The 25,721-nt window shown below is 36.2% G+C and overlaps 1 protein-coding gene across 7 annotated transcripts in view; it reads left to right on the top strand.

Moving 5' to 3' along the window:
* KMT2C (lysine methyltransferase 2C) overlaps positions 1-25,721 on the top strand; it is a 230,332-nt gene that overhangs the window by 103,264 nt on the left and 101,347 nt on the right. For 6 of the 7 annotated variants that reach the window (XM_026447023.1, XM_026447019.1, XM_026447020.1 and 3 more), the window contains exons 9-15: positions 3,159-3,328; positions 3,785-3,936; positions 4,917-5,030; positions 5,933-6,010; positions 7,536-8,254; positions 17,595-17,714; positions 20,448-20,564. In XM_026447023.1, coding sequence (XP_026302808.1) covers positions 3,159-3,328; positions 3,785-3,936; positions 4,917-5,030; positions 5,933-6,010; positions 7,536-8,254; positions 17,595-17,714; positions 20,448-20,564 — 1,470 coding nt within the window. The remainder of the gene's footprint in view (positions 1-3,158; positions 3,329-3,784; positions 3,937-4,916; positions 5,031-5,932; positions 6,011-7,535; positions 8,255-17,594; positions 17,715-20,447; positions 20,565-25,721) is intronic. The other variant, XM_026447024.1, reaches the window with a different exon arrangement.

Below are 25,721 nucleotides of genomic sequence, written 5' to 3'. Positions count from 1 at the left end.
ACTTTGCATTGCCACTAGAGACGTATGAGAGAACTTTTCCTACATCTTTGCTAACAGGATGACTTGTTCAGCTTTTGAATGTTTGCCTGTCTTCTGGGTGAAAAGTGGTATGTCAATGTAGTTTTAATTTTTGTTTCTCCTAAGAGTGAAGTTGATCGTTTTTCCATGTGTTTAAGGGTCAGTTTTTATTCCTTCTCGTGAATTGTCTGTTCATGTGTTTTGCCTGTTATTGAAGATTTTGGCATTTTTTCCCCCTAAATTTAAGAGTTATTTATAAGTTAGGGATATAAGGCCTTCATCTGTGTTACATGATGCAAATATTTTCTGCTAGTTTATTTGTTCTTTTTTTTTTTTAACTTATTTGTTTGAGACAGTGTCTCACCCTGTCTCCCAGGCGATAGTACAGTGGTATGGTCATAGCTCGCTGTAGCCTTGACCTGGGCTCAAGCAATCTTCCTGCCTCAGCCTCCCGAGTTAGCTAGGAGTTATGTGTACCATCAAGCCCAGCTAATTTTTTGCTTTTGTAGAGACAGGGTCTCACTGTGTAGTCCCAGCTACTCAGAAGACTGAGGTGGGAGGATCACTTGAGCCCAGGAGGTCGAGGCTGCAGTGAGCCATGATCATGCCACTGTATTCCAGCCTGGGCTACAAAGCAAGACCATGTCTCCAAAACATAAATATATATATATTTAGTGAGGATTGATTGACATCTTGATTTTAAGACATCCTAACCAAGAACAAGGGATGTCTTCACAAGTTTGTTAAAGTCTAGTTTTGTGTCTTTTAGGAGTGTTTTATAATTTTCTTCATACTGATTTTGAACATTTAAGCTTATTCTTGAATATTTATTTTTCTGCTGTTATAAATGGGGTTTTCTTACTATCCTTTAACTGGTTATTTGTGTGTGTGAATTCTGTTGTCTTTTGCATGCTAATTTTATATCCTAGTACTTTGTTGAATTCTTTTATTGAGTTTTTGAAAAATAGGATGTTCCAACTCTATTTACAAATAGAGTTTTGTTTCTTCTTTTCCTGGTCTTATGTCTCTGCTTTCATTTATTTCCATGTTTGCATTGGCTCCAGAAACATGTTAAAATAGTAGTGGAGATAGTAGGCACCCTTGCTTTTTCCTGTCCTTAGTGGGAATACCTCTAGGGTTCCCCCATAAAATAAGATATTGCCTTTAGAATTGAAGTATTTATGTTGATCACATTAGAGAAATACCCATCCATTTTTACTTTCTCAAGAGATATTAGGAATGGGTTTTGATTCTTCCCAAAGACTTCTTTCTTTAAGCATCTGTTGCATTGAAATGATTTTTTTCTCCTCCTTTTTAATTTGTTTAACTTTATTAATGGATTTTTCTAATATTAAATATCTTTGAATTTCTTGTATAAACTTCACCTGGGCATAGTTATTATTTTCTTAATGTGGTATTGATCTGTTTGATAGTATTTTATTTAGGATTGTTTTTCTTTTCGCCTTCTCATTCGATAAAGGATAATACATTCTTTTAAAAAATATATGTATATGTATTCAAAAGATGGGGTCTCAGTGTGTCGCCCAGGTTGAATTCTACCTCCTAGGCTCAAGAGATCCTTCTGCCTCAGCCTCTCAAATAGATAACACCACAGTTCTGTGCCACCATGCCCAGCTATTTAGTATTTTTTCCCTCAGTATTTTTAAGTGCATTCATTTTAATCTTTAAGACTTCTGATCTATGGTTCCTAGTAGTTTCTCTTTTTAAGTGAGCATCCCTTTCATATCAGCCCAGTAGCACAGAAAGATAAAGTTCCTTTTTATTGATGTTTTAGATTAGAAATTTGGGGTGGGTAATGAGAGCCCCACAGTTTATTAACCTTATCCCCAGGATTTTAATGCTGACTAGCTCACAGGCACAGAAGTAGTTTTGGCTGGCCTCTGATTGGCCTTTTACTTCATAAAGCATTCTAATTTGGTAAGGATAGGACCACTCCCTCTATTCTAAAAACATGAAGGGCCATCATTGGACTTTTGATGTGGAGCAATTTATTTTCACATTTTCAGACACCAAGTCACATGGAGTTGGCCATGCTCTGTGTTTCCTCACCCGCCATGGCAGTCTCGCATTGTTGCCCAGGCTTGAATGTAGTGGCGTGATAGCTCCCTGCAGCCTCAAACTCCTAGGCTCAAGTCGTCCTCCTGCCTCAGCTTCCCAAGTAGCAGGGACTACAGGTGTGCACCTCCATGCCTGGCTAATTTAATTTTTTTTTTTTTTTTTGTAGAGAGAGGGGTGTTTTGTCTTCTTGCCCAGGTTGGTCTCGAATCCCTGGCTTCATGCAATCCTCCCATCTTGGCCTCCCAAAGTGCTGGGATTACTGGCATCAACCCGTTGCACCAGGCTGGCCATGCTATTGTTTTAGAGAGAGTTCTTTAGTTTTAGTTTTTAGTTCTTAAGCTACCAAGAAGCAAGAAGAATACTGTATGTAGCAACACCATTTTGCTTTCTGCAGTGTAATAGGTTGAGTAGACTTACTCCACAAAAATTACTTCCTGATCCTAGAATATGTTTCTTTTTTTGAGTTTTGGGTTGCTGTCTTTTTGGTTTTATCTCTTTCACCTATATGTTTTCCTGGATATCCCCATTCCCTTATTTACATTTTCCTGGAGATTTTAGTGCAGATTTTGTGAGGTCACATCAGACATTGAAAACAGCTTTTTAAAAGGTGTATACCCAGGCACAGTGGCTCACACCTGTAATCCCAGCACTTTCAGAGGCTGAGGCAGGCAGATCACTTGAGGTCAGGAGTTGAAGACCAATCTGGCCAACATGGTGAAACTCTGTCTTTACTAAAAACACAAGAGTTAGCTGGGCGTGGTGGTGCACACCTGTAGTCCCAGCTACTCAGGAGGCTGAGGCAGGAGAATCACTTAAACCCAGGAGGCAGAGGTTGCAGTGAGCCAAGATTGCACCACTGCACTCCAGCCTGGGCAACAAAGTGAGAGTCCGTCTCAAACAAACAAACAAACAAAAAATATATACTCTCAATTAGTGTCATGAAAATAAAAGCTAAACGTACAATCCACAAATGATTCATGACTGTTTTAAAGGTTTACATCAGAACTACAATTACAAATGCATAACAAAGCGTTTTTGTTTTTATTTTTCCTCGTGTTTAGAATTGCAGAATATGTATAGAGTGTGGCACACGGTCTAGTTCTCAGTGGCATCACAATTGCCTGATATGTGACAATTGTTACCAACAGCAGGATAACTTATGTCCCTTCTGTGGGAAGTGCTATCATCCAGAATTGCAGAAAGACATGCTTCATTGTAATATGTGCAAAAGGTAAGAAGATAGTTATTCTATTCAGTTGTTTTATTCATGTGGTCATTTGCTCTACCATCTTACAGCTTCTAAGTTTTTATCACTGTAGCAATTCCATCAGTACTGATTGCTGTTACAGATGGAATTAAATGATGGTTTTGAATCTCAAAGGCATAAGGAAGTAAATGGGCAAAAGATAAGACCAGACCACATCAGAAATGAGCACTGATAGGGAAAAGTAAAGAGAAAATAGCTTAAAAATGTCAAGTAAAAATACGGCAGCATCTCTAGTGACATCTATAAATGTCCTTTAAAAAGATCCTTTAAAAAACCTTTGTCAGTTAGCAACCCCTCTAACGTCTCTCCTCTCATCCTTAATTAACCATTTTCATATCTAGCTTTTCAGCAATGCCTTCTCTTTACCTAGACAATAACTTGACGTTAGAAACTTTTATTTAAGTATGCTTATCACTGCAGGTGGGTTCACCTAGAGTGTGACAAACCAACAGATCATGAACTGGATCCTCAGCTCAAAGAAGAGTATATCTGCATGTATTGTAAACACCTGGGAGCTGAGATGGATCCTTTACAGCCAGGTGAGGAAGTGGAGATAGCTGAGCTCACTACAGGTAAACTTGAGAATGATTTATTTTTATTTTTATTTTTATATTTTTTAGAATGTTGTGCCAATGTGTCACCAATATATTGCTTTAATCAGGAAGAGAGGATCCTGTATTCCAGATTCCATCTTGTTCTCAGTTTCTCAACCTTTAAATGTATTTCTTATGTTGGTCATCTCTGAATCTGATGGCTAAAATCTAATCTAACTTAAGATTGTTTTTTTAGTATTTGAATTCTGGGTCTATCGTGCTTTCCTTCACTTGTGTTCTTTAAGCCGACAGTGGTAGTTCCTCAGTCTTTGGGTTTGCTTAGTTTGTTCTTTATAATGTGAGTTTTCTCTAAGCATGTTGTAGTTTTGTAATGTCCTTTCTAAGTTAATTCTCACCTCTTCAGCCCAAGATTTTGTTCAGGTATGGAATAGTTTTAGTAGTATCCTACTGTTACAAACATGAGTCTTGGAGCATAAAGGAAATAGAACTGCTTGCCAGATTGTTTTTCATTTTCATCACTACGAGCAGCAGCTTTTATAAAAGTTCTGTTTATCATACCCTTTATCGAAAGGGTAACTAAGCATCTTAACTACTAACGTTTCATTTCCAGGATGCCATCAGTATTTAGTTTTTAAATATGCTTTTAAAATAATGTGCCAGTTACCTTTATAAAAAAATTGTTTTAGGGATGGGTTCTCACTATGTTGGCCTGGTTGGTCTTGAACTCCTGGCTTCAAGTGTTTCTTCCACCTTGGCTTCCCAAAGTGTTAGGATTATGGGTGTGAACTACCACACTTGGCCCACCTTTTGATGTATTATAATTTTCATGTTTTTTAAAAATGTAAATATATATATGGTTCAAAAGAGAAAAATCTGAAGAAAAACTTACAGCATTTTTGATGATTTTCCCTTACTCATACAAAAATCATAATTGTTGACTTAATGAACAACAGAAAAAATCTCATTCTGAGCTAAAGAATTAATAATGTTTTGTTAAGATTATAACAATGAAATGGAAGTTGAAGGCCCTGAAGATCAAATGGTATTCCCAGAGCATGCAGTTAGTAAAGATGTCAACGATCAGGAGTCCGCTCCTGGAATTGTTCCAGATGGTAAGAATGTTTAATGGATATACTCTGTTTTTGAAGAGAATGTGTATGTACAATAAATATGTGAATATTGACTTAAACTTCAGTAAATAAAAACCAAGATGCAGTCATTTAGGAAGAGTTTTTAAGTAAAATATTCTTAGACAAATAATAGGAGAAAGGACATGCGTATATTTGTAGTTCAGCTATCATCTAGATTTAATCATAAGTACTTACTTCGTTAAGGGATCAAGTGATTTTTTGTTAAAAAGCAATTTGTGTTTTTATTTCTTTAGTTGTAGTTGCTAAGTAAAGCTGTTGCTGATGATGAGATGTTTCATGCTGAGATAATGAAAAATTTGCTGTGTTGGATCATCTCAGCAGTCCTATTGAGGGTTATTTCACTGATTTCCATGATATTTCAAGTAAACTTTTTGTAGTACATATTGATAAGAGCTATTACTGTACTTGCAGATCTGGAATTAATAAGAGACCTTTTCGGGGGAAAATAACTTATTACATTTAATCACAGGCTCATCTGAAAGTCTTTGGTGTTGTATGTGAAGTTGTATGTTCAGTTATATAGTATGCATAAAAATTATAATGTATACATAAAAAGCCACTGAGATGTTTTGAAATTTATTAAGTTCACATATAACAACTCTCATTAAAAGTTATTTTCTATAATCTTCCTCGTGAGGTCTAGTTGTTAAAGAAAAAGAGAAAAAGACAAAACAAATTTACCATAGTGCAAAGACTTCTAATTTTGTCTTCATAACTTACTAACAAGTGGTACAATGTTTCATGCTTATATTGGAAATTGACATTTAGTAGAATAAAACTCTTTACTTAAATTACTGTTGAGGGAACAGCGTTACAGACATTTTGACTCTTTCTTAGAGATTTTATAAATGTGTTACTCACAGCAGTTCAAGTCCACACTGAAGAGCAACAGAAGAGTCATCCCTCAGAAAGTCTTGACACAGATAGTCTTCTCATTGCTGGTAAGCAGTATGTTCATATTATCTAATTTGGTTGAGTTACAAGATAATGTCTTTATGTTACAAGGTGATGTCTTTATTCCAAAGACATTTTTGCAATTGCTGTATGTATACACATTACAGTAACTAAATCTTTTAGTTAAGAGATTCTGGAAAAGAATTGACAGTGGATCTAAAGGAGGTTAGTTTCTCTTGAAAGGGTTTTTTTTTTTTGGGGGGGGGAGGGTGAGGGGCGGTCGTGGTTAAAAATATGTTGTACTATCAGATCTGTTATTTGGTAGTTTTCTTTTATCCTTAGCTGTAGTCTTTCAATAAAGTGAGAAAGAAGATGAGATTTGAGTTTGATATCAGAACATGAATAGGCCTGGGCAATATAGTGAGACCCTGTCTCTACAAAGTACAAAAAATTAGCCGGGCGTGGTGGTGGGCGCCTGTAGTACCAGCTACTCGGGAGGCTGAGTCAGGAGAATGGCGTGAACCCGGGAGGCGGAGCTTGCAGTGAGCCGAGATCGCGCCACTGCACTGCAGCCTGGGCGACAGAGCAAGACTCTGTCTAAATAAATAAATTAATTATTAATTAATAAAAGTATCTGGGCATGGTGACACATGCCTGTAGTCCCAGCTGCTTGGGAGGCTGAGGTGGGACGATCACTTGAGCCCAGGAGGTTGAAGCTGCAGTGAGCCATGTTTGTACTACTGCACTCCAGCTGGGGTGACAGAGTGAGACCCTGTTTCAAAAAAAAAAGAACATAGATAAATTTTAATCACTGATTGGTAAATGGGGATGGTAGTGACTTTTTACTATAACTTAAAAATTACCTTGATGAGATTTGGAATAAATGCCTTTTATCTTCAGCGGTCCTACTTTATAGAGCCACTTATAGCTCATGTCAGTTGCACCTCTAACGTTTAAGCAAGACTGAGTTAAAGGTTTAACATACTGGTATCCTGATTTAAAATTTACCAGCCAGTGACTGTATTTCTGATATCTAAGTTTATAGATTTCCTAAGATTAGTCTTTTAAGTTACAGACAATGATGAAGAACAAGGATTATATCCAAAGAATGTTTTGGGTAGGTTGGCAGGTATGGTTAAGCAAAATAAATATTGGTGGTTAGTAAATCTTTTCTGTCTGTGCTTTTGGGTCTATAGTAACTTTGTTACATCTGGGTATCTGCTATTAGAAAATGCCTTCACATTCTAGGTCAGTCTTTACTTTTTAACTTAGGTACCTCGCATAACATGATTGATCCTCATTTTCTTAACTAAAAAATGAGTATGAGAACTTTTCCTATATAATTTTCAGTCCATTTGGAAGTAGTTAAATTGTAAAACATCATGTTTTCATGTGTGGGGCTGATTCTAATCCATAAATCCTTGTGTACTTTGGCTTTCATTCACTTAATAATTGCCTGCTTTGATGAATACCTTCTGATTTAAGTTCTAGAGTAGCCAAATGTTTTATATATGTATAGTTAGAAAATTTAAAATTTGTACATTACTATAACAAATGTTCTGAATTTTGTAGTATCATCCCAACATAAAATGAATACCGAATTGGAAAAACAGATTTCTAATGAAGTTGATAGTGAAGAAATGAAAACGTCTTCTGAAGTGAAGCGTATTTGTGGTGAAGATCAAATGGAAGATAAAATGGAAGTGACAGAAAACATTGAAGTCGTTACACACCGGATCATTGTGCGGCAAGAGGAACTGCAGTTGTTAGAGGAACCTAAAACAGTGGTATCCAAAGAAGAATCGGGGCCTCCAAAATTAGTCATTGAATCTGTCACTCTTCCACTGGACACCTTAGTGTCCTCACATGAGGGAAGTGTTTCACTAAGTCCTGAGGAACAGTTGGTTATGGAAAGACTACAAGGAGAAAAGGAACAGAAAGAAAATTCTGAACTTTCTACTGGATTGATGGACTCTGAAATGACTCCTACAATTGAGAGTTGTGTGAAAGATGTTTCATACCAAGGAGACAAATCTATAAAGTTATCATCTGAGACAGAGTCATCATTTTCATCATCAGCAGACATAAGCAAGGCAGATGTGTCTTCCTCCCCAACACCTTCTTCAGACTTGCCTTCACATGACATGCTGCATAATTACCCTTCAGCTCTTAGTTCCTCTGCTGGAAACATCATGCCAACAACTTACATCTCAGTCACTCCAAAAATTGGCATGGGTAAACCAGCTATTACTAAAAGAAAATTTTCTCCTGGTAGACCTCGGTCCAAACAGGTAGGGTGATTTTAATGATATTGACAGAAAAGATATTGGAACAATTCTATAAAATCAGAAGGTATATGTGTAGCTTTGGTGTGAATGGCAACTTTTTCTGTCTTCAGATAGAACTTCATTGTAATGTTGACTTATGTGTTTCAGCCATTTTTAAAATGATGTTAATGAAGAATGTCATTTATTAAATTTGAAGTGATCTTACTTGGAATTTCAACTCAGTTGGGCCATAAAGATGCAACCTATTTGATAATAGTTTCTAATAGAAAGAGCTTTAAAAATTCTTTTAGTTCTGTGCCACAGTAAAAATAGAGCCTAAAATGCAGTATAGTTATTGTGTATATTTTTAACCGCATAAACATCAACATTTATGACAGGAATTTTCCATGCTGGGGAATTTCTCATTTTGATGTTTTTATTAATGGCTAACTCTTGTGGAATTTCTTTTTTCAAGTAGGACTTATTTCAGTAGTTTCATGAGAAAAAAATCTTAGAATTGTACTGTTGATTTTCAGTAAGTAAAGATAAATCTTCCTGTGACTGCTTTACATTATGTACATTCTACCCTTTAAGAATGAGTTCCATTTCTTTTTAAGTGAGATTTAGGTAAAACTGCATGGCAAAATGAAGATACTATAGGTATGAACTATTTATCATTTTACGAAATTGCTACTTTCTGAAGTGTTTTTTAAAATTGCAAGATAACAGGTAGTGGAGAAGTGTTAATTCACAGTAGTAATTTGGAGTTTTAAGTTTCATGATTTAAATTGCTTCAAGTTAAGTTTTAAGTTTCATGTTTTAAATGGATTAAAGTTTGGCTTTTTATGGGAATAATATCTTGATTTTAATCATATAATTTTTAAACTGTAAGGCCAGGCTTTTAAGAAAAATCATTTTTTAATTTGAAAATTAGTCTCCTCTATATCAAACCCAGATATATTTTGTTCTCTAAAGACGAGGTACACCAAAGGCAAAGTAGTTGTCAGGTAGGATTTAGCTGTTTCTGCATGGCAAACACGTATGCAGTAAAACTAGACCATTCTTTATATATGCCTTTTTCTAAGTATTTTCCTTGACATTTGTTTCTGCTCTACCAAGAAAGGTTTTTCTTCTCAAACCAGTTATTCTCCTTTCCAGTAAGTTTTTTTTGTTTTGTTTTGAATAGTTGTATAATAATAATGTCGTTGTGACTCTTAAAAGACTTTAGCAATGGAAATTTGAATCTCAGATTTACTTTTGGTTCATATATTTACATTCTTTAAAGATACTGCTTCATATGTATTCCTGTAAAATTTTACGTATATCTCCTTCCTTGAAGACTTTTGTTTCAGTTGAGAAACCAGATTCAATACATTAGGACTCTTTTTCTGTAGACTTTATGTTCCGAAATATTGGGGAGGGGGGTGTATTTCCAGGCTTATTCCATCTTGTATGAACCATGTCCTAGTATTTTGCTGAGCTGTCTTTCAATTCCCAAATCTGATGATAATCTATTTTTCTGCCCCTCTTGTTACTACTTCATCATTTGCTGCTAATCTTGTAAGCATTTTGTAGGCTGTGTTTTCCCTCCCTCCAGCTTTTTAGTTTTCCAGTCTTGGTTTTAATTACGTAGCAAACAGCCTTCACTTGATGATGAACCTGGTAATACAGTGCTGTTATTAGGGAGAGTATGAATTGAATAGTACAAGATAGATCTTCCATTGGTGAGGCTCTGGGGCCATAACTTGCAGGAAATATTCTACAGATAGGAGTGTGTATATCCTTACATTAGAAATACTGAAATTCAGTATTCTGTTATATTAATTTCTTTGATATCAGGCATTTCTGTATTATACTTACGTTTTTATTGTTTCTTCTGCATATTCTTCACATTGGGGACTGGCTATAAAATAAGCTGCATTTTCCTGGCTGTGATTGTGATGGAAGCAAGATTCTTTGGTTTCCAGCTATTTTTTGTTAACATCACTGGCATTTTCATATTTTGTTGAACCTTACCAATTCTTTGGTCTTTACCAGTACGGTAAATACTAACCAAAGAAATGTAGATTTACCTTAAGTTATGTCCCACGGTGGGCAAATTGTTAAGTTGATTTTCTGTAATAGTATTATATGAGCTTTTCGAGGAATTCACTTCAAAATTAAATGAACATTTTAATAGGAAACATCTGAAAGATCTAGTTTGTGATAGCTAGTAATTGGATTATCAGATGTTATCTGGAGGTACAAGCTAACCAACCAGTAGAACGGTAAGCCAGTGCTGTCTAATATAAATATAATGCAGACCATATGTGTAATTTTAAATTTTCTAGTAGTTACACTTAAAAAAACAAAAACAGGTGAAATAAATTTTAATCTATTTTATTTAACCTGGTATATTCAAAACAATATTTCAGCATTTAATCAGTATAAAAATGAACAAGATGCTTTATACTTAAAACATACCAATTCTGACTAGCTACATTAGAAGTGCTCAGTGGTCACATATGATGGTGGCTACCTTATTGGACAATGCAAGACAAAACATTTTGAGAAATATGAAAAAAGCAGTTCCAGAACTACTGGTGAAATTAAAATACCAAAAGAATTCAAGATCGACAAACTAAGACTATTGCTGTGCTTTCACAGTCTTTAAGGACTGAAGTAGAAATAACTCTTTTTCTGTTGTTCATGGAACACGTTTTAATGTAGGTAATTGCTAAACCATTTGTTGCAGCAACAAATCATTCTGCACATTTTCAAATATATTAAGTTTTAAATATATAATCCAAATAACCCAATATAGGGGATTTTCTGAAGTTGAGATGTTAGGACCCAGAAAATGGAATTTATATCTCAGGTATTGGACATCCATTATCAAATATCAAATCATATAGAATTATTTTCCTTTAAGGAGGTTAGTAATTAAAGTTTAGTTTTTTGTATTTTTCCTTTCATATGGAATGTTTTAGGTGCTATTTAGTGAGAAATATAATGTTTATTTTCTTTATGACATGTTTCAAATATATCTCAATTGTGTGATTTAGAACCTAACTGACTACAGGAATAGTAACACATTTTTCTGATGGCTGTGAATAGAGTAAGATTCCTTTTGTTTTTTGTTTTCTTGCCTACTGTAAACGCAGGATTTCACAAAGATGAGGAAAAATTAGACATGATAAGGTAGGAGAAGTAACAGACAGCAAATTGGATGTTGTTTCATACAAGTTGTCATAATGACCTAGTTGTATTTTCACATCTTTTACTGAAGTTATATATTTATAAAATTTAGTATTTCATTTTTCAGCATTTAAAAATTTTTTTATTTTTTATTTTTTATTTTTATTTTTATTTTATTTTATTTTTTTTTTTGAGACGGAGTCTCTCTCTTGTCGCCCAGGCTGGAGTGCAGTGGCCAGATCTCAGCTTACTGCAAGCTCCGCCTCCCGGGTTTACACCATTCCCCTGCCTCAGCCTCCAGAGTAGCTGGGACTACAGGCGCCCGCCACCTCGCCCGGCTAGTTTTTTGTATTTTTTAGTAGAGACGGGGTTTCACCGTGTTAGCCAGGATGGTCTCGATCTCCTGACCTCGTGATCGGCCTGTCTCGGCCTCCCAAAGTGCTGGGATTACAGGCTTGAGGCACCGCGCTCGGCCCTATTTTTTATTTTTTAATAGAGATGGGGGTCTTGCTGTGTAGACCAGCCTGGTTACAAACTCCTGGCCTCAAGCGATCCTCCCATCTTGGGTCTCCCAGAGTGCTGGGATTACAGGTGTGAGCCTCACAGCGCCTGGCCCATTTTTCAGCATTTTTGTAGGTTTATGTACTTTGCGACTTGGGTTTAAGAAAGTGCTTATTGACACTGCCACATACTGTAATCAACTTGGTAGATTTTAGAACATCAGTCTAATGGTCCTACCCTAGACCAATTAAAATGCACTTCTAGGATCATCTTTGACTGTAACCCTGAAAGCGGAGTCCTGAACTAGCAAAATGTGCTACTCATTTTATTGATTTTTAAAAATGCATTAAACTTAATACTATAAGGAATGGTCTTTAAAAATGGTGGAAAATAAAGTGGAAATTTAAAATTTATCATATTAAATCATATCATTTGTTTTTATTTCTGTCTTTAGTCCATTTCTCTCATTGCACGGTTGTATTCCCATTCTAATTAGGAAATTCTGAGATCATAATAAGCTTAGGTCTTCTTGTATTATTTACCCTGTATGTATCATCACATCTTATAGAAAGATATTTAAATGTAATCATACTACTATGATCTAGTTCAGACACCTTCATGTTCTAATTGCTTTCATGTTGGTATTGAAAGATTTTATTAGGCATTTTATGAAACATATTATTTGCAGTATATATTTATTTATTTATTTATTTATTTTTTATTTTTTTATTTTGAGATTGAGTCTTGCTCTGTTGCCCAGGCTGGAGTTGTGGCGTGACCTCACTCACTGCACCCTCTGCCTCCCTGACTCAAGCAGTTCTCCTGTCTCAGCCTCCCAAGTAGCCGGGACTACAGGTGCACATCAACACACATGGCTAATTTTTAAAATATTTTTAGTAGAGACGGGGTTTTGCCATATTGGTTAGGCTGGTCTTGAACTCCTGACCTCAGGTGATCCACCCGCCTTGGCCTCCCAAAGTGCTGGGATTACAGGTATGAGCCACCACGCCTGGCCTGCAGTAAATATTTCAAGAAAATTTCATAAATGAAAACATACGTAATGTATTTTGATATCTCTTGGACAAATTATAACAAGCTTACTTTATATTATAAGAAGAGTACTTTCAGTTTTAAAAGTAGCCAGAGAACCATAGTTTTAAACCTAAAAAATACCTATCCCTTTGGAACACCAAGCTAACGATACAGCAGGTTAGAAGTACCAGACTTTCCTTTTAGTTTACTTGTGCTTGTTGTGGTATTTTTGGAGACATTACTGTTGCTAGCGCCACCTAATTTGTATTCTGAAATTATCGAAGGCTAAAGCGGATAAAACTGTTTCTTTTGTTATCAAAACAGAATTAGGTCTAATTTCTTTTTCTACTTGATATTGAACTCAATTTTATATATGAGACTTCTTTTAAGAATTCCCTAAATAGTGAAGTGTTTGCTGCTGTAGCTCCAATGTACACAAGTGATTATATTTACCAAAAAGACAAACTGTAAGCTCGTTTGTTTCTTTTACTAGTTAATCTTCATTTCTGCTCTGTCTCTTCATTGCTTTCACTTTTCCTAAATTAGACTCACTGTTTATATGCAACCTTGGTTTTGCATAGTATGTTGGAAGAGTGTGGGGCCGGGATTGATTTAGGATTTGGAGGTGTAAAGTTTGCCAGTGAGACACCAAACCTTCTCTGGCTGCTTTTAAAACTGATAGTACTCTTGGGCTGTAAGAGTGACTTTGATCATATTTAACAATCAGCAATAGAATGACTTTTAATAGAAAGTTGCTTCTAAATAGCCTGTCCTCCACCTGTCATTATTGTTCTTATTTCCCCATCCCACAGTCCCTGTATAACTTACTAGCTTGGACAGTTTACCTGAGAAATTGGCCTCAAAGCAGAAAGAAATTTAATGCTAATATTAAACGATTTTGGGGTTAAATTATTTTTCTTGGATTCAAATCCAGTCCCTGCCAGGTAGTATTTTTTTAGTTTCTGTAGTATCTGATAGCAAGTTGGTTCTGTTTACAACTTAATGATTACATTAGGAACTCTTTTGCTTCTAGTTCAGTTGATAGATTAAGGGGGCATTATATAGATTTCTTTTAGTAATTTTTAGTAACTTTTATAAGTGAAGAAATTCAAAATTCTAGGTTATTACTGGTGGAGGCATTAGTGTATTTCATATCATAGTTCATTGTTTATTGATGAATTCATACACATATGCAAAAAAAGATAATAGATGCTGAGCAGAAAAAAAGTTCAGTAAGTGCTGAACAGAGTGCTTAACATAGCAGTGAACAGAAAGGAGCATGATCTTTAATTATAGTATAGAAAGTGCTGGATTGTAGGAGGAGAGCCCATATATTATAGGGGCAGCTAACCTTTTCTGAATAGTGTAAGTTCTTGATCAAAGCTAAGATCTGAAGGACAATTTAAACTTTGATAATTATAGATATATTTTAGTTTTAAGGTCTAAGGAATATACTAGATAATTTGTCAGAATATCGAAGTATAATGATAGTTTTTCTTCAGAACTATAAAATTACACAGTCTGTCTTCTTTTTGAAATGAGAGAAAATTTTGGCATCAAAGCTAACTTTTAAATTATAATGAATAATACATAATTACCAGAAAATTCCTATTTCTGAAATAAAATTATTCAACATTATTTTTATCTTAGAGTATGACTTTCTGTGTTATATTTTTGAGAACAGTCTACTGCCAACGTAATATTAAACTATCGACTAAAAGGAATTTAAGATGTAAGCCCAATCTCAGAGAAAAACCAATGGAAATATTGAGAGAACTAAATTTAGATATCTCTTGCTCCCCAGTTCCTACCACTAAATACAATTGCAAACAATAAAACGTCCAGGGGGTGATGGAATGAGAGGGTACTAATGGTGTGGTAAGAGAGATGATGGTTCATTGGGAGTACTAAGGAAAGGTCTCCTGATGAGAAAATATTTAAGGCCATACCTGAAGGGTTAGAAAACGCCAGACATGGGTGGCCGTGGTGGCTCACGATTGTAATCCCAGCACTTTGGGATGCCAAGGCTGGTGGATCCCAAGGTCAGGTGTTTGAGACCAGCCTGACCAACATGGTGTCTCTACTAAAATACAAAAATTAGCCGGGCATGGTGGTGCACGCCTGTAATCCCAGCTACTCACGAGACTGAGGCAGGGGAATCACTTGAACCCAGGAGGTGGAGGTTGCAGTGAGCCGAGATCACACCACCACACTCTAGCCTGGGTGACAGAGCGAGACTCCATCTCTAAAACAAACAAACAAAAAAACAGCAGACATTTATTGAAGGGCTGGAATGGTATAGTAAAGTGTTCTGAGTTAGTTGGGCTCTGATTGATAAAGAGCTTGGCGTGTTTGAAGGACAGCAAGGAAGCCAGAATAGCCGGAGCATAGTAGCAGGGAGACAAGTGCCACAAGATGAGGTTGGAGAAAGGCACTGGGAAAGGTTTGTCTTTTAAGTGCTCTGAGAAGCAGTTGAAGGTTTGAAATAGAATAGTGACTTGCTTCATCACATTTGTACTTTTGCAAAGTTCCTCTGGCTGCTGTGGGGAAAGGCTTGAGTAGATGCAGGGTGGGAACAGCATAATCAACAGTAGACTCTTGCAGCCTGTTAGGCGAGAGATGGTGGTGGCCACAACTGGGCTGCTGGCGGTGGAAGTGACAAGAAGTAGAAGGATCAGAGACAAAACTTGAAGATAAAAAGTCTTGAATTTACTGATGATCTGCATTGACGAAGTGTTGGGGGAGAGGACTGAAGGAGCACAGGAGAGTGACAAGGGACTGGGTGCCATTTATAAGGATGGGGAAGACTGGGATGAAACCAGTTAAGGGAGAAATTTTTTAAACATGGCAAACTTAAGAGGTTGTGTGTGAGAAAGTGGAAGTTGAAAATCCTGCTAATTTGGAGATCTCTGGTTAAAACTAGATACAAGAATGTTAAGAGGCAACAACTTCCAAGACACCCTCGTTGTAGATAATACCATTTCGGGTCTAGGCTCAAGCCCTGGGAAACTCTAGGGCTTTGGAAGTCAAATACAGGAAGAACATGTACAGGAGATGAAGAAATATTAGCGAGGAAATCAGTGAAACATCCACAAGTGTGCTGCTGCCAAATCCAGCAGAATAGTATGCCAGATGTTAGGAGCGTGAGTAAAATAAGAAAAGAGAAATGGCTTTTGACAGTACAGAGGTTACCTAAGACCCTGGACTACTAATAGTAGCGAAGAAGACAGGTACAGATTCAAGTTGATTTGAGATTATGAAAGTGAGGTAATTGACCTGCAGTGGTTGCTGCTTAGCGAAATCAGCATAGTGATTACGTGAGTTAGGTTAGAGATTTGATGGGTAAGAAAGAATACCCAAGGGTGATCCTGAAGGGAAAATAAATAAAGTGTTTGCTGCAGAGAATGAGTTGGATGGCTGGACTTCAATGTCTGTGGATTGAGTTTGTGACTTAAAAATGAAACCAGTCTATTGCTTGCATGGCTTTTCTCAAAATACTGTTATTCCATTACCTGTCTCTTACCCGAAGAGTAGTCACATTCTTATTTCTGGTTATTTTAATTCCTGGTGGTATTTTTATGTGATTAATGAGATACTACTTGTTAATTTGGTAATATTATAGAAACCCGGTAAGTACTATGTACCTTGTCTTAAGTTTTGGTTACTTAATTGGTAAAATTATAGCATGCACCATTGATTTACCTAATTCAAAATAGATTATTTTATTGTTTGACATTTGTCTTGTGTTTTTCTTTAAAATGTTATCTTTGTGGAGTAAACATTTTTTTGTATGCTGTTTAGCATCTTCATCAGATTAGTTCAGGGTGTTACTGAATGTGGTTATTTGGAAGTAAAATGCTTTAGTTTTAGTTATATAGCTTTTAATAAGATACTAGTTTCCATATAATTTATCAGATACTTTAGGCATTTTAATTCGCAAATTTAGGACAATTTGCTTTAACGTTTCTTCATATTTGTCCATTGGATGTAATTTCCACAAATACTCATTTCCCTAAGTAAAAACTGAAACCTAAACCCACAACTAATGGTCACTGAAGAAGGAGTGATTAAATGCTAATACAAATAATGGTATTTGTATTTTAATGTTACCAACTCTCCACAGTTTGAAGTTTATGCATTTATCGATTGCTTATATTTCTCATCACATTCTTTGGCCTACTGGTTTTGGTCGTTTATAGCTATAGAATATAGAATTCCTTATGGTTATCCATTTCTCCTTTTAAGTAGAATGATAGTTGTTAGAAGAAAAATAATCCCCCAGTACTTTCTTCTACTGTTAATTCTTAAAGTGTGATTGACCTTTATTTTACTTTTTGGTGAGGTAATTGCAGTTCATGAGTCAATGTTGATGTCATATAAACCTTAATTTTTAATGTTTTATTGTAGTGATGTCTCAGCCAGAATAAAATATTTAATGTAAATTGTAGCAGCAAACATTTAAGTTATTTAAGTTATACTTAAATGTTTAAGTCACTGTTAGTGATAAGCTTGTTTTGCCTTCCTTGAAGCAATTTGTCCTAAATTTCCATACGTTTGCATTTGTTTTTGCTGTTCTAAAATTCCTTAGTTGCTGGCTTTGACCTTTTACGTTGCTGAGTTTTACACATCTATTTTCTCAACTGCCATATCCTAGGGGGCTTGGAGCACCCATAATACAGTGAGCCCACCTTCCTGGTCCCCAGACATTTCAGAAGGTCGGGAAATTTTTAAACCCAGGCAGCTTCCTGGCAGTGCCATTTGGAGCATCAAAGTGGTAAATAAAATTGCATTTACATTCATATATCATTTCTGTCTGATTGTTTTGCCCTACTGGATGTTAAGAATTAAATCTGTCTTTTCTAGATTGAGCTTCTAGAGACACTTTTTAAATCTAAAAATTTTAATGTAAAGAAATAATATGCATTTAAAAATCAAGTATACATTTTTAATACCTCTTTTTATGGTAAATTCCTTTTGTTGTGATTACTACTGTTTTTATGAGGGAGAAGTCCTTGACATGTAGACCAAAAGGTAATTAAGGACATTTTCATTCACGATATCATAAAACTTTGTTGCTTAGAAAAAAGCAAAAGAAAAACTCCATTATTTTATTATGTTCTCATGGAGAAGAAATACCAAAATTGTGGCAGATTTCATTGTCTGTGGTTAATACCTTAAAGTGACAAGGCTTTTCCCCCCATGACAGTGGTTGATGACTCTGTCAGTCCTTGAAGTAAGTAGTGTGATGCATTTTGAAGAGGAAAAAAGTTAATTTGGAAAAGTATTAACTCAAAAGTTAAAATACTTCATTGACTAGAGGTGACAATTTTTCTTCATCTTCTATATTTAATATTCTGGAATATGGCTGTTTAATTTAGACTCATCAAGGATTTTAAGGAATTCTAGATTATAATTTATTTTCTTTCATGACTGGAAGAACAATTTTTTTTTTTAACCTCCCTACCTCCCCCGATATCATCCAAGATATTGAGGTATAAATATTTTAAGAGTCGTTTGACAGTTTTGTAATACAGACCACCAGTTTTCACTTTTTGTTTTTCTGGGTCAACATTTGATGTTGGAGAAAATAAATTGAGAGATTACTGTAGTATTGATTTTTAATCACTGACTTAATTTTTCAAAAATCTTTAATATCAATTTAAAAACAAAACAAACTTGGCCAGGCGCCATGGCTCACGCCTGTAATCCCAACACCTTGGGAGGCTGAGGCAGGCAGATCGCTTGAGGTCAGGAGTTCGAGACCAACCTGGCCAACGTGGTGAAACCCCGTCTCTACTAAAAATACAAACAAATTTAGCCAGGCATGGTGGCATGTGCCTGTAATCCCAGCTACTAGGGAGGCTGAGGCAGGAGAATTACTTGAATCCAGGAGGCGGAGGTTGCAGTGAGCCAAGATCGCACCATTGCACTCCATCCTGGGCGTAGAAGCGAGACTCTGTCTCAAAAACAAACAAAAACCCCAAAAAACTAACCTGATCCCATACATCTGTTGTTCAAAGAAGCTGATGCATCTCTCAAGGGATCTCAAGGAGAGCAGGTTAAGAGAAGACAGGAGTGGCAGTTTGAAACTGGAAGCTGGCTGTATTTATTATATCCAAAGGGAAAAAACCCATTTCCTCCCATTTCTTTTATTCATGTGTATCTATTTTATGCTTACAGTATCACCATAAAGTTTTACTTGGAAACCATTCTGCTAAATAGGGAATAAGTTCATTTCAAACTATGATAAGGGACATCAGTTGAAGATATGACATATTATTTAACTTGTTGAGAGGGAAACATCAAAGTATTTTCCTGAGCATCTGAATAATTTTAAATATACATAATTCATCTACTTAGGTAGGTGCCAGGTTTTTTCGAGGAGTAGTTAATTAGTACAAACAAGGGTAGGGGAGCAGGGAACACCATACTCTGGTTCTTAAATTATCAGGGAATTTAACTAACACATTTTCCCATACATTTATTTTTTGTGTAAGAAGTCAGATAAATTATTTCCATTTCAAGTATTTATTATTCATATTATTTAAAGCAAAGCTTTCACAAAGCCTTTTGCTAGCTTTCCCATAATCCTCAAATATTTTTTCCTGGCTGGACTCTTTGGCTTACTCCTGTAATCCCAGCACTTTGGGAGGCAGAAGCAGGAGGATCACTTGAGCCCAAGAGTTCTGGGCTGCAGTGAGCTGTGATCACACCACTGCACTCCAGTCTGAATGACAGAACAAGTTCTTGTCTCAAAAATAAAAGTAATAATAATAATAAATTTTCTTCTAAGTACTATGGTGAATGAGGTAGAAATGTTGAGTTCATAAGAGAACTGTTGAATAGTGAAGGAAACTGACTTAATTTTAATGACAGGAAGAATACTGTTACACACTAGCAAAAATGAACTTTCATGCTGATGTAGCAGTACAGAATATGGTTCCAACCCAGGGACGCTGGAGCCAGACTTGCTAGATAAGTGACCTTAGACAAGTTACTTAACCTTTTTATTCCTCAGCAAAGTCATCTAAAATGGGGATAATAAAACCTATTATATGGGATTGTCGAGAGTAAAAAATACTTAAATTAGTACATAGTAAGTACTCAATAGATACTAGCTATTACTGTAATCACTGCAAGACCAGTTAATGAGAGAGTTCTTCCTTATACTCTGTACTCTATATTAAATACAATTTGTTGCACTTCGAAATATCTGGATTAGGCTGTAGTTGTTGTAGCCACCGAGAACGTAGGAGTGGGAAAGAGAAAAATCATGCAAAGGCTTGCTGAAATCGTTCACAGTGACAGGCCCAAGGTATGATTCTAAGGTTGTAAACATTTTATATTTAGATTTTTAAGTTGTGGAGTATGCTTTTAAAGATACAAATACTTACCTAAAAAAGTGTTTGTGTAACATTTAATAAAATGTTTTATCTCAGTGGCATTTGGATTTAAAAATTCTTTTCGACTGTCAAAGAATGTTGACTTTTCCTAATCTGTTACATAGGGCCGTGGGTCTGGATTTCCAGGAAAGCGGAGACCTCGAGGTGCAGGACTGTCGGGGCGAGGTGGCCGAGGCAGGTCAAAGCTGAAAAGTGGAATCGGAGCTGTTGTATTACCTGGGGTGAGGCTTGCTTCATGTATATTTTCTCTAATCTATATGTCAATTGATGAAAATCTCACAGCAAGTTATTTTGATCTTAAGAATCATATAAATAGGCCAAAATGTTTATTTTATTTTACTTTGCCTTTTTTTTTTTTTGAGCCTCTGGTTACATTTTCTTGTATATTTACTTTCTCATCCTTTCTCTTTCCTTACCTTCCTCTTTGACTCCTTATCTTTCTATGCCAACCCTCTCCATAAAGTCAGTGTGTAATATAGTTGCTCTTTTATTTAAAAAATTTTAAGATTGATAGATATTTGCTTATATCATGTTATGAGGCTTTATTTATATATGCATTACAAATATATTTGCTAACTACTAGCAAATATTTTATGTAATAACTTCGCTATTTTATTAAAATCCTGTTTTTAAAATTCTGAAATGTCATTTTAAGTACAGGTGAAATTATTCAAGTTTACTACTAAGCCAGAAGGAGTAAGGAAGCTTAGATTCTTGTCCTTTTTTCAAAAAGAAAAATTTTAAAACCAGGCTTATTGAGGTATAGTTGATATAAGCTATATGTGACATGTACAATTCCATAAGCTTTGATATATGTATATACCCTTGAAAGCGATGCCACTATCATGATAGTGAATATATTCATCTCCCAAAGTTTCTTCATGCCCCTTTGTAATTTTCTGCATTCCCCCTGCCATCCGTCCTCATTTCCAAGATTAGTTTGCATTTTCTAAAGTTGTATATAAGTAGAATCCTACAGAACTGTACGCTTTTTGGACTGATTTATTTCAGCACAATTATTTGGAGATTCATCTATGCTGTTGCGTTTGTTAACAGTGTACTCCCTTTTCTTGCTGAGTATTAATAAAACTGGATGCACCACGGTTGTAGACTTGTGCACTTTTTTTTTCCCTTCTTTTTTTTTTCTGAGGCAGGTTCTTGTTCTAATTCCTGGGCTGGAGTGCGGTGGTGTGATCATAGCTCACTCCAGATTCGACCTCCCACCTCCATCTCCCAAGTAGCTGGGACCATGGGTGTGTGTCCTACTACATACATCCAACTCCTTTTTAAAAATTTTTAATAGAGACAGCATCTCACTATGTTGTCCAGGTTGGTCTCGAACTTCTGAGCTCAAGCAGTTTTCCCACCTTGGCTTCCCAAAGTGCTAGGATTACAGCCATGAGTCACCATGCCCCAGCCTGTAGTCTTACATTCTTGTGATGTCTTCGTCTGGTTTTGGTATCAGCATAACTCCAGCTTCTTAGAATGAATCAGGAAGCGTATTCTCCTCTTCAGTTTTCTGGAAAAGTTGTGTAGTAGTGGAAATATTTCTTCTTATATTATACATGAATTTATTAGTGAAACTGTCTTGGCCTGAAATTTTCTTTGTGGGGTGGTTTTTGTTTTCTTTTTTTTTCTTTTTTTCTTTTGAGATGGAATTTCGCTCTTGTTGCCCAGGCTGGATTGCAATGGCGCGATCTCGACTCATGCATCTGCCACCTCCCAGGTTCAAGTGACTCCTCTGCCTCAGCCCCGAGTAGCTGGGATTACAGGTGCCCGCCACCACGCCTGGCTTTATTTAGTATTTTTAGTAGAGACAATTTTTCACCACGTTGGCCAGGCTGGTCTCGAACTTCTGATCCCAGGTGATCCACCTGCCTTGGCCTCCCAAAATGTTGGGATTACAGGCGTGAGCCACCGTGCTCAGGCTGGAGTGCAGTGGAGTGATCTCCGCTCACTGCAGCCTCCACCTCCCAGGTTCAAGCAATTCTCCTGCCTCAGCCTTCTGAGTAGCTGGGATTACAGGTGTGCACCAACATGCCTGGCTAATTTTTGTGTTTTTGGTAGAGATAGGGTTTCACCATGTTGGCCAGGCTGGTCTCGAACTCCTGGTCTCAGATGATCCGACTCCCAAAGTGCTGGGATTACAGGATGAGCCACCGTGCCCAGCCCTGTGGGTCGGTTTTTAACAACAAATTTTGTTTCTTTAACAGGTACCTATTTAGGTTATCTGTCTCCCCTTGCATAAATTTGCATCTTTCAAGAGATTTGTTCATTTTGTCTATCTTGACAAATTAAAGGAATGGAGTTGATCATAATATTTCTTACTATTTTAATACCTGTGGAATCTGTAGTGATTTCACCTTCCTTATTCTCAATACTAATACTTTGTATCTTGTCTTATTTTTTTCCTGATCAGTCTGGCTAGAGATTTATCAATCTTATGGATCTTCTTGAGTCAGCCATTGTTTTCATGGACTTTTCTCTATTTTCTTTCCCCGTTCTGTTTTATTGATTTATATTCTCATCTCTTTTTTCCTGTCTTCTCACTTTGAGTTTAATTTGATCTTCTTTTTTTGTTTACTCTTTTGTGTCGCTGTTTGGAAGGGACATTTGTAAAGTTTAGGTCAGAGCTTTCTGTTCCCTGGCTTATATCTGTGGTCTAAGAAAATGAAATATCTATCACCTTCTGAATAAATCGCACTATTATCTATGCAGGCAACAATAGCACTTATTTTCTCAAAGTTTACCTTTGCCCTCAAGGTAATTTATTTTTCTAGCAGTCTAAAGGTCATGAAATAAATTATAAAATAAAAACAGTGGGTCCTCAAGCTAGATGATACTGTTTTCTTTCTTGCATGGACAATTATTTTAAAATATTTTGGTTTTTCTGCACTTATTATTTAAATATAACTCTCCACCTCCCACTTGAATCTAGGGACATTGTAATTTTTTACTGCAGACTTTGTTTCTGGTTTATACTGGGAATATATTGTTTATCATTTTCAGTGAAAGCATTCACTGGTTAAATTTCCTTTTAAAAATAATAATGGATCGTTACAATTTCTTTGAGCTGCTCAGTGTGTATAAAGTGTTGAAATTTCTGTTAGTGATTGGGAGGTAGAAATAGATACTTTATCTCTATTGTAGCCATTTCCACAATTATATATCTTAATAGTCTTCTCAATGCATCATTAGTCCTATGGCTGAATTAATGATTACTTTTAGTGGTCACTTAATTTCTTACTGATCATGATGATTCTGCTTTTGTGAATCATCTTGGATGATTCTCTAAAATCTTTGAAAACTAATTTTGAAGTATGCATATAATACATCGATACATTTTTTCTATGTACAAAATTAAAGCATTATGGGTAGATCAGAATTTACCATTGCTAACTCCTCAGTCCTTCTTATTTCCCTGTTACTAGTTTGGTATCTTTATATATTAGGTTGATCCGTATGAAATGCCAATATTATTTCTGAACTGATGAAAAGCAGCAGTTTCTTAAGATTCAACCTATTATATGTGCCCGTAGACTACATATAATGACTTTGCATGTTTTTATAAGTGCTACACCTCACATACTGTTCTGCAATTTATTTTTTCACTCAACAATGTCTTTTGATAATTTCTTGAATGAGAGTCCATATAAATTTCTGCCTCCTTGCTTTTAAAATGTTGCATAATTTTCTAATGTTTGGATTTGCCGTTGTTTTACTTATTCTGTAATGATGAATATCGGCATTATTAGGGTTCATATGACTGTAAATTGCTCTTATAAAGCATTAGTACTGTCCATTGAAACTGCTTTTAGACGGAGTGCGGTGGCTTATGCCTGTAATCCCAGCACTTCGGCAGGCCGAGGCGGGTGGATCACTGTGTCAGGAGATCGAAACCATCATGGTTAACATGGTGAAGCCCCATTTCTACTAAAAATACAAAAAAATTAGCCAGGCGTGGTGGCAGGCGCGTGAACCCGGGAGGCGGAGCTTGCAGTGAGCCGAGATCGCACCACTGCACTCCAGCATGGGGGACAGAACGAGACTGTCTCAAAAAAACCCAAAAAACTGCTTTTAAATATATTTATTTTGAAAAATACTGAGATGTAGTCCTTCTATTTAGTTAACCTACCTTCCTTCCTTCCGTCATTTCTTCCTTCCGTCCTTCTTTCCTCTCTTCCTCTTTTTTTTTTTTTTTTTTTTTTTTTGGGAGATAGGGTCTCGCTCTGTCACCCAGGCTGGAGTGCAGTGGTGTAATCTTGGCTCACTGTAACCTCTGCCTCCCAGGTTCAAGTGATTCTCCTGCCTCAGCCTCCTGAGTAGCTGAGATTACAGGCGTGTGCCACCACGCTTGGCTATTTTTTGTATTTTTGGTAGAGACGGGATTTCACCTCCTTGCCCAGGCTGGTCTTGAACTCCTGAGCTCAAGCGATCCACCCACTTCAGCCTCCTAAAGTGCTAGGATTATAGACATGAGCCACCACACCCAGCTGGTTAATCTTCTTTCAGTTGTTCCTCAAGAAAAGTAATTCTATTGTTTTATGTTTTGACCTTGAACATAACCTGTTGTGTTTCAACTCTGTCTTTTCAGGCTTAGGTTGTAAGCTTTTTAAAGAAAGAGGATTGTATTTTATGATTTTGGCACTGCCCTCCTTGTCTTCTCCTACAACTTCTAATTCAGAGCTTTATTTTGTTTCATGATCACTCTAGAAATTAGTAACAAACCAGTGGGTACTTAGTTGATGTAGTCAATAGAAGTAAGTCCAGACTGAACAATATTGGTTGATAATCATTTGGATAATACTGAAATTTTGATATTATTCAAAATAATATTCTAAAGTGGTATAATAGAAATATAATGAGAACCACATATGCAATTTAAAACTTCCTAGTAGCTACGTTAAAAAGTTACAGTGAGCTGGGCGCAGTGGATCACTTGAGGTCAGGAGTTAGAGACCAGCCTGACCAACATCATGAAACCCCATCTCTACTAAAAATACAAGAATTAGCTGGGTATGGTGGTGGACATCTGTAATCCCAGCTACTTGGGAGGCTGAGGCAGGAGAATAGCTTGAACCGGGAGGAAGAGGTTGCAGTGAGCCGAGATCGCACCATTACACTCCAGCCTGGGCAACAAGAGTGAAACTCCCTCTCAAAACAAAATAAAGGTTATAGGGAACAAGCTAAATTAATTTTAATGCCTTCCATTTTGACTGATATATGTAAAATATTACCATTTCAACATGTAATATATAATTAGGTGTTGTATTTTATGCTTACAGTACATCTCAGTTCAGACTAGCTACATAGCAGATCCCAAGTGTGTGTCACTAAAATAGAGTGATAGATTTGTGTATGTACATACATATAATGTT

This window comes from Piliocolobus tephrosceles, chromosome 8 (genome assembly GCF_002776525.5).
Source record: "Piliocolobus tephrosceles isolate RC106 chromosome 8, ASM277652v3, whole genome shotgun sequence".
Classification (NCBI taxonomy): domain Eukaryota; kingdom Metazoa; phylum Chordata; class Mammalia; order Primates; family Cercopithecidae; genus Piliocolobus; species Piliocolobus tephrosceles.
The sequence above is the reverse complement of the archived record's forward strand: the minus strand, read 5'-3'. Positions and strand labels throughout refer to the sequence as shown.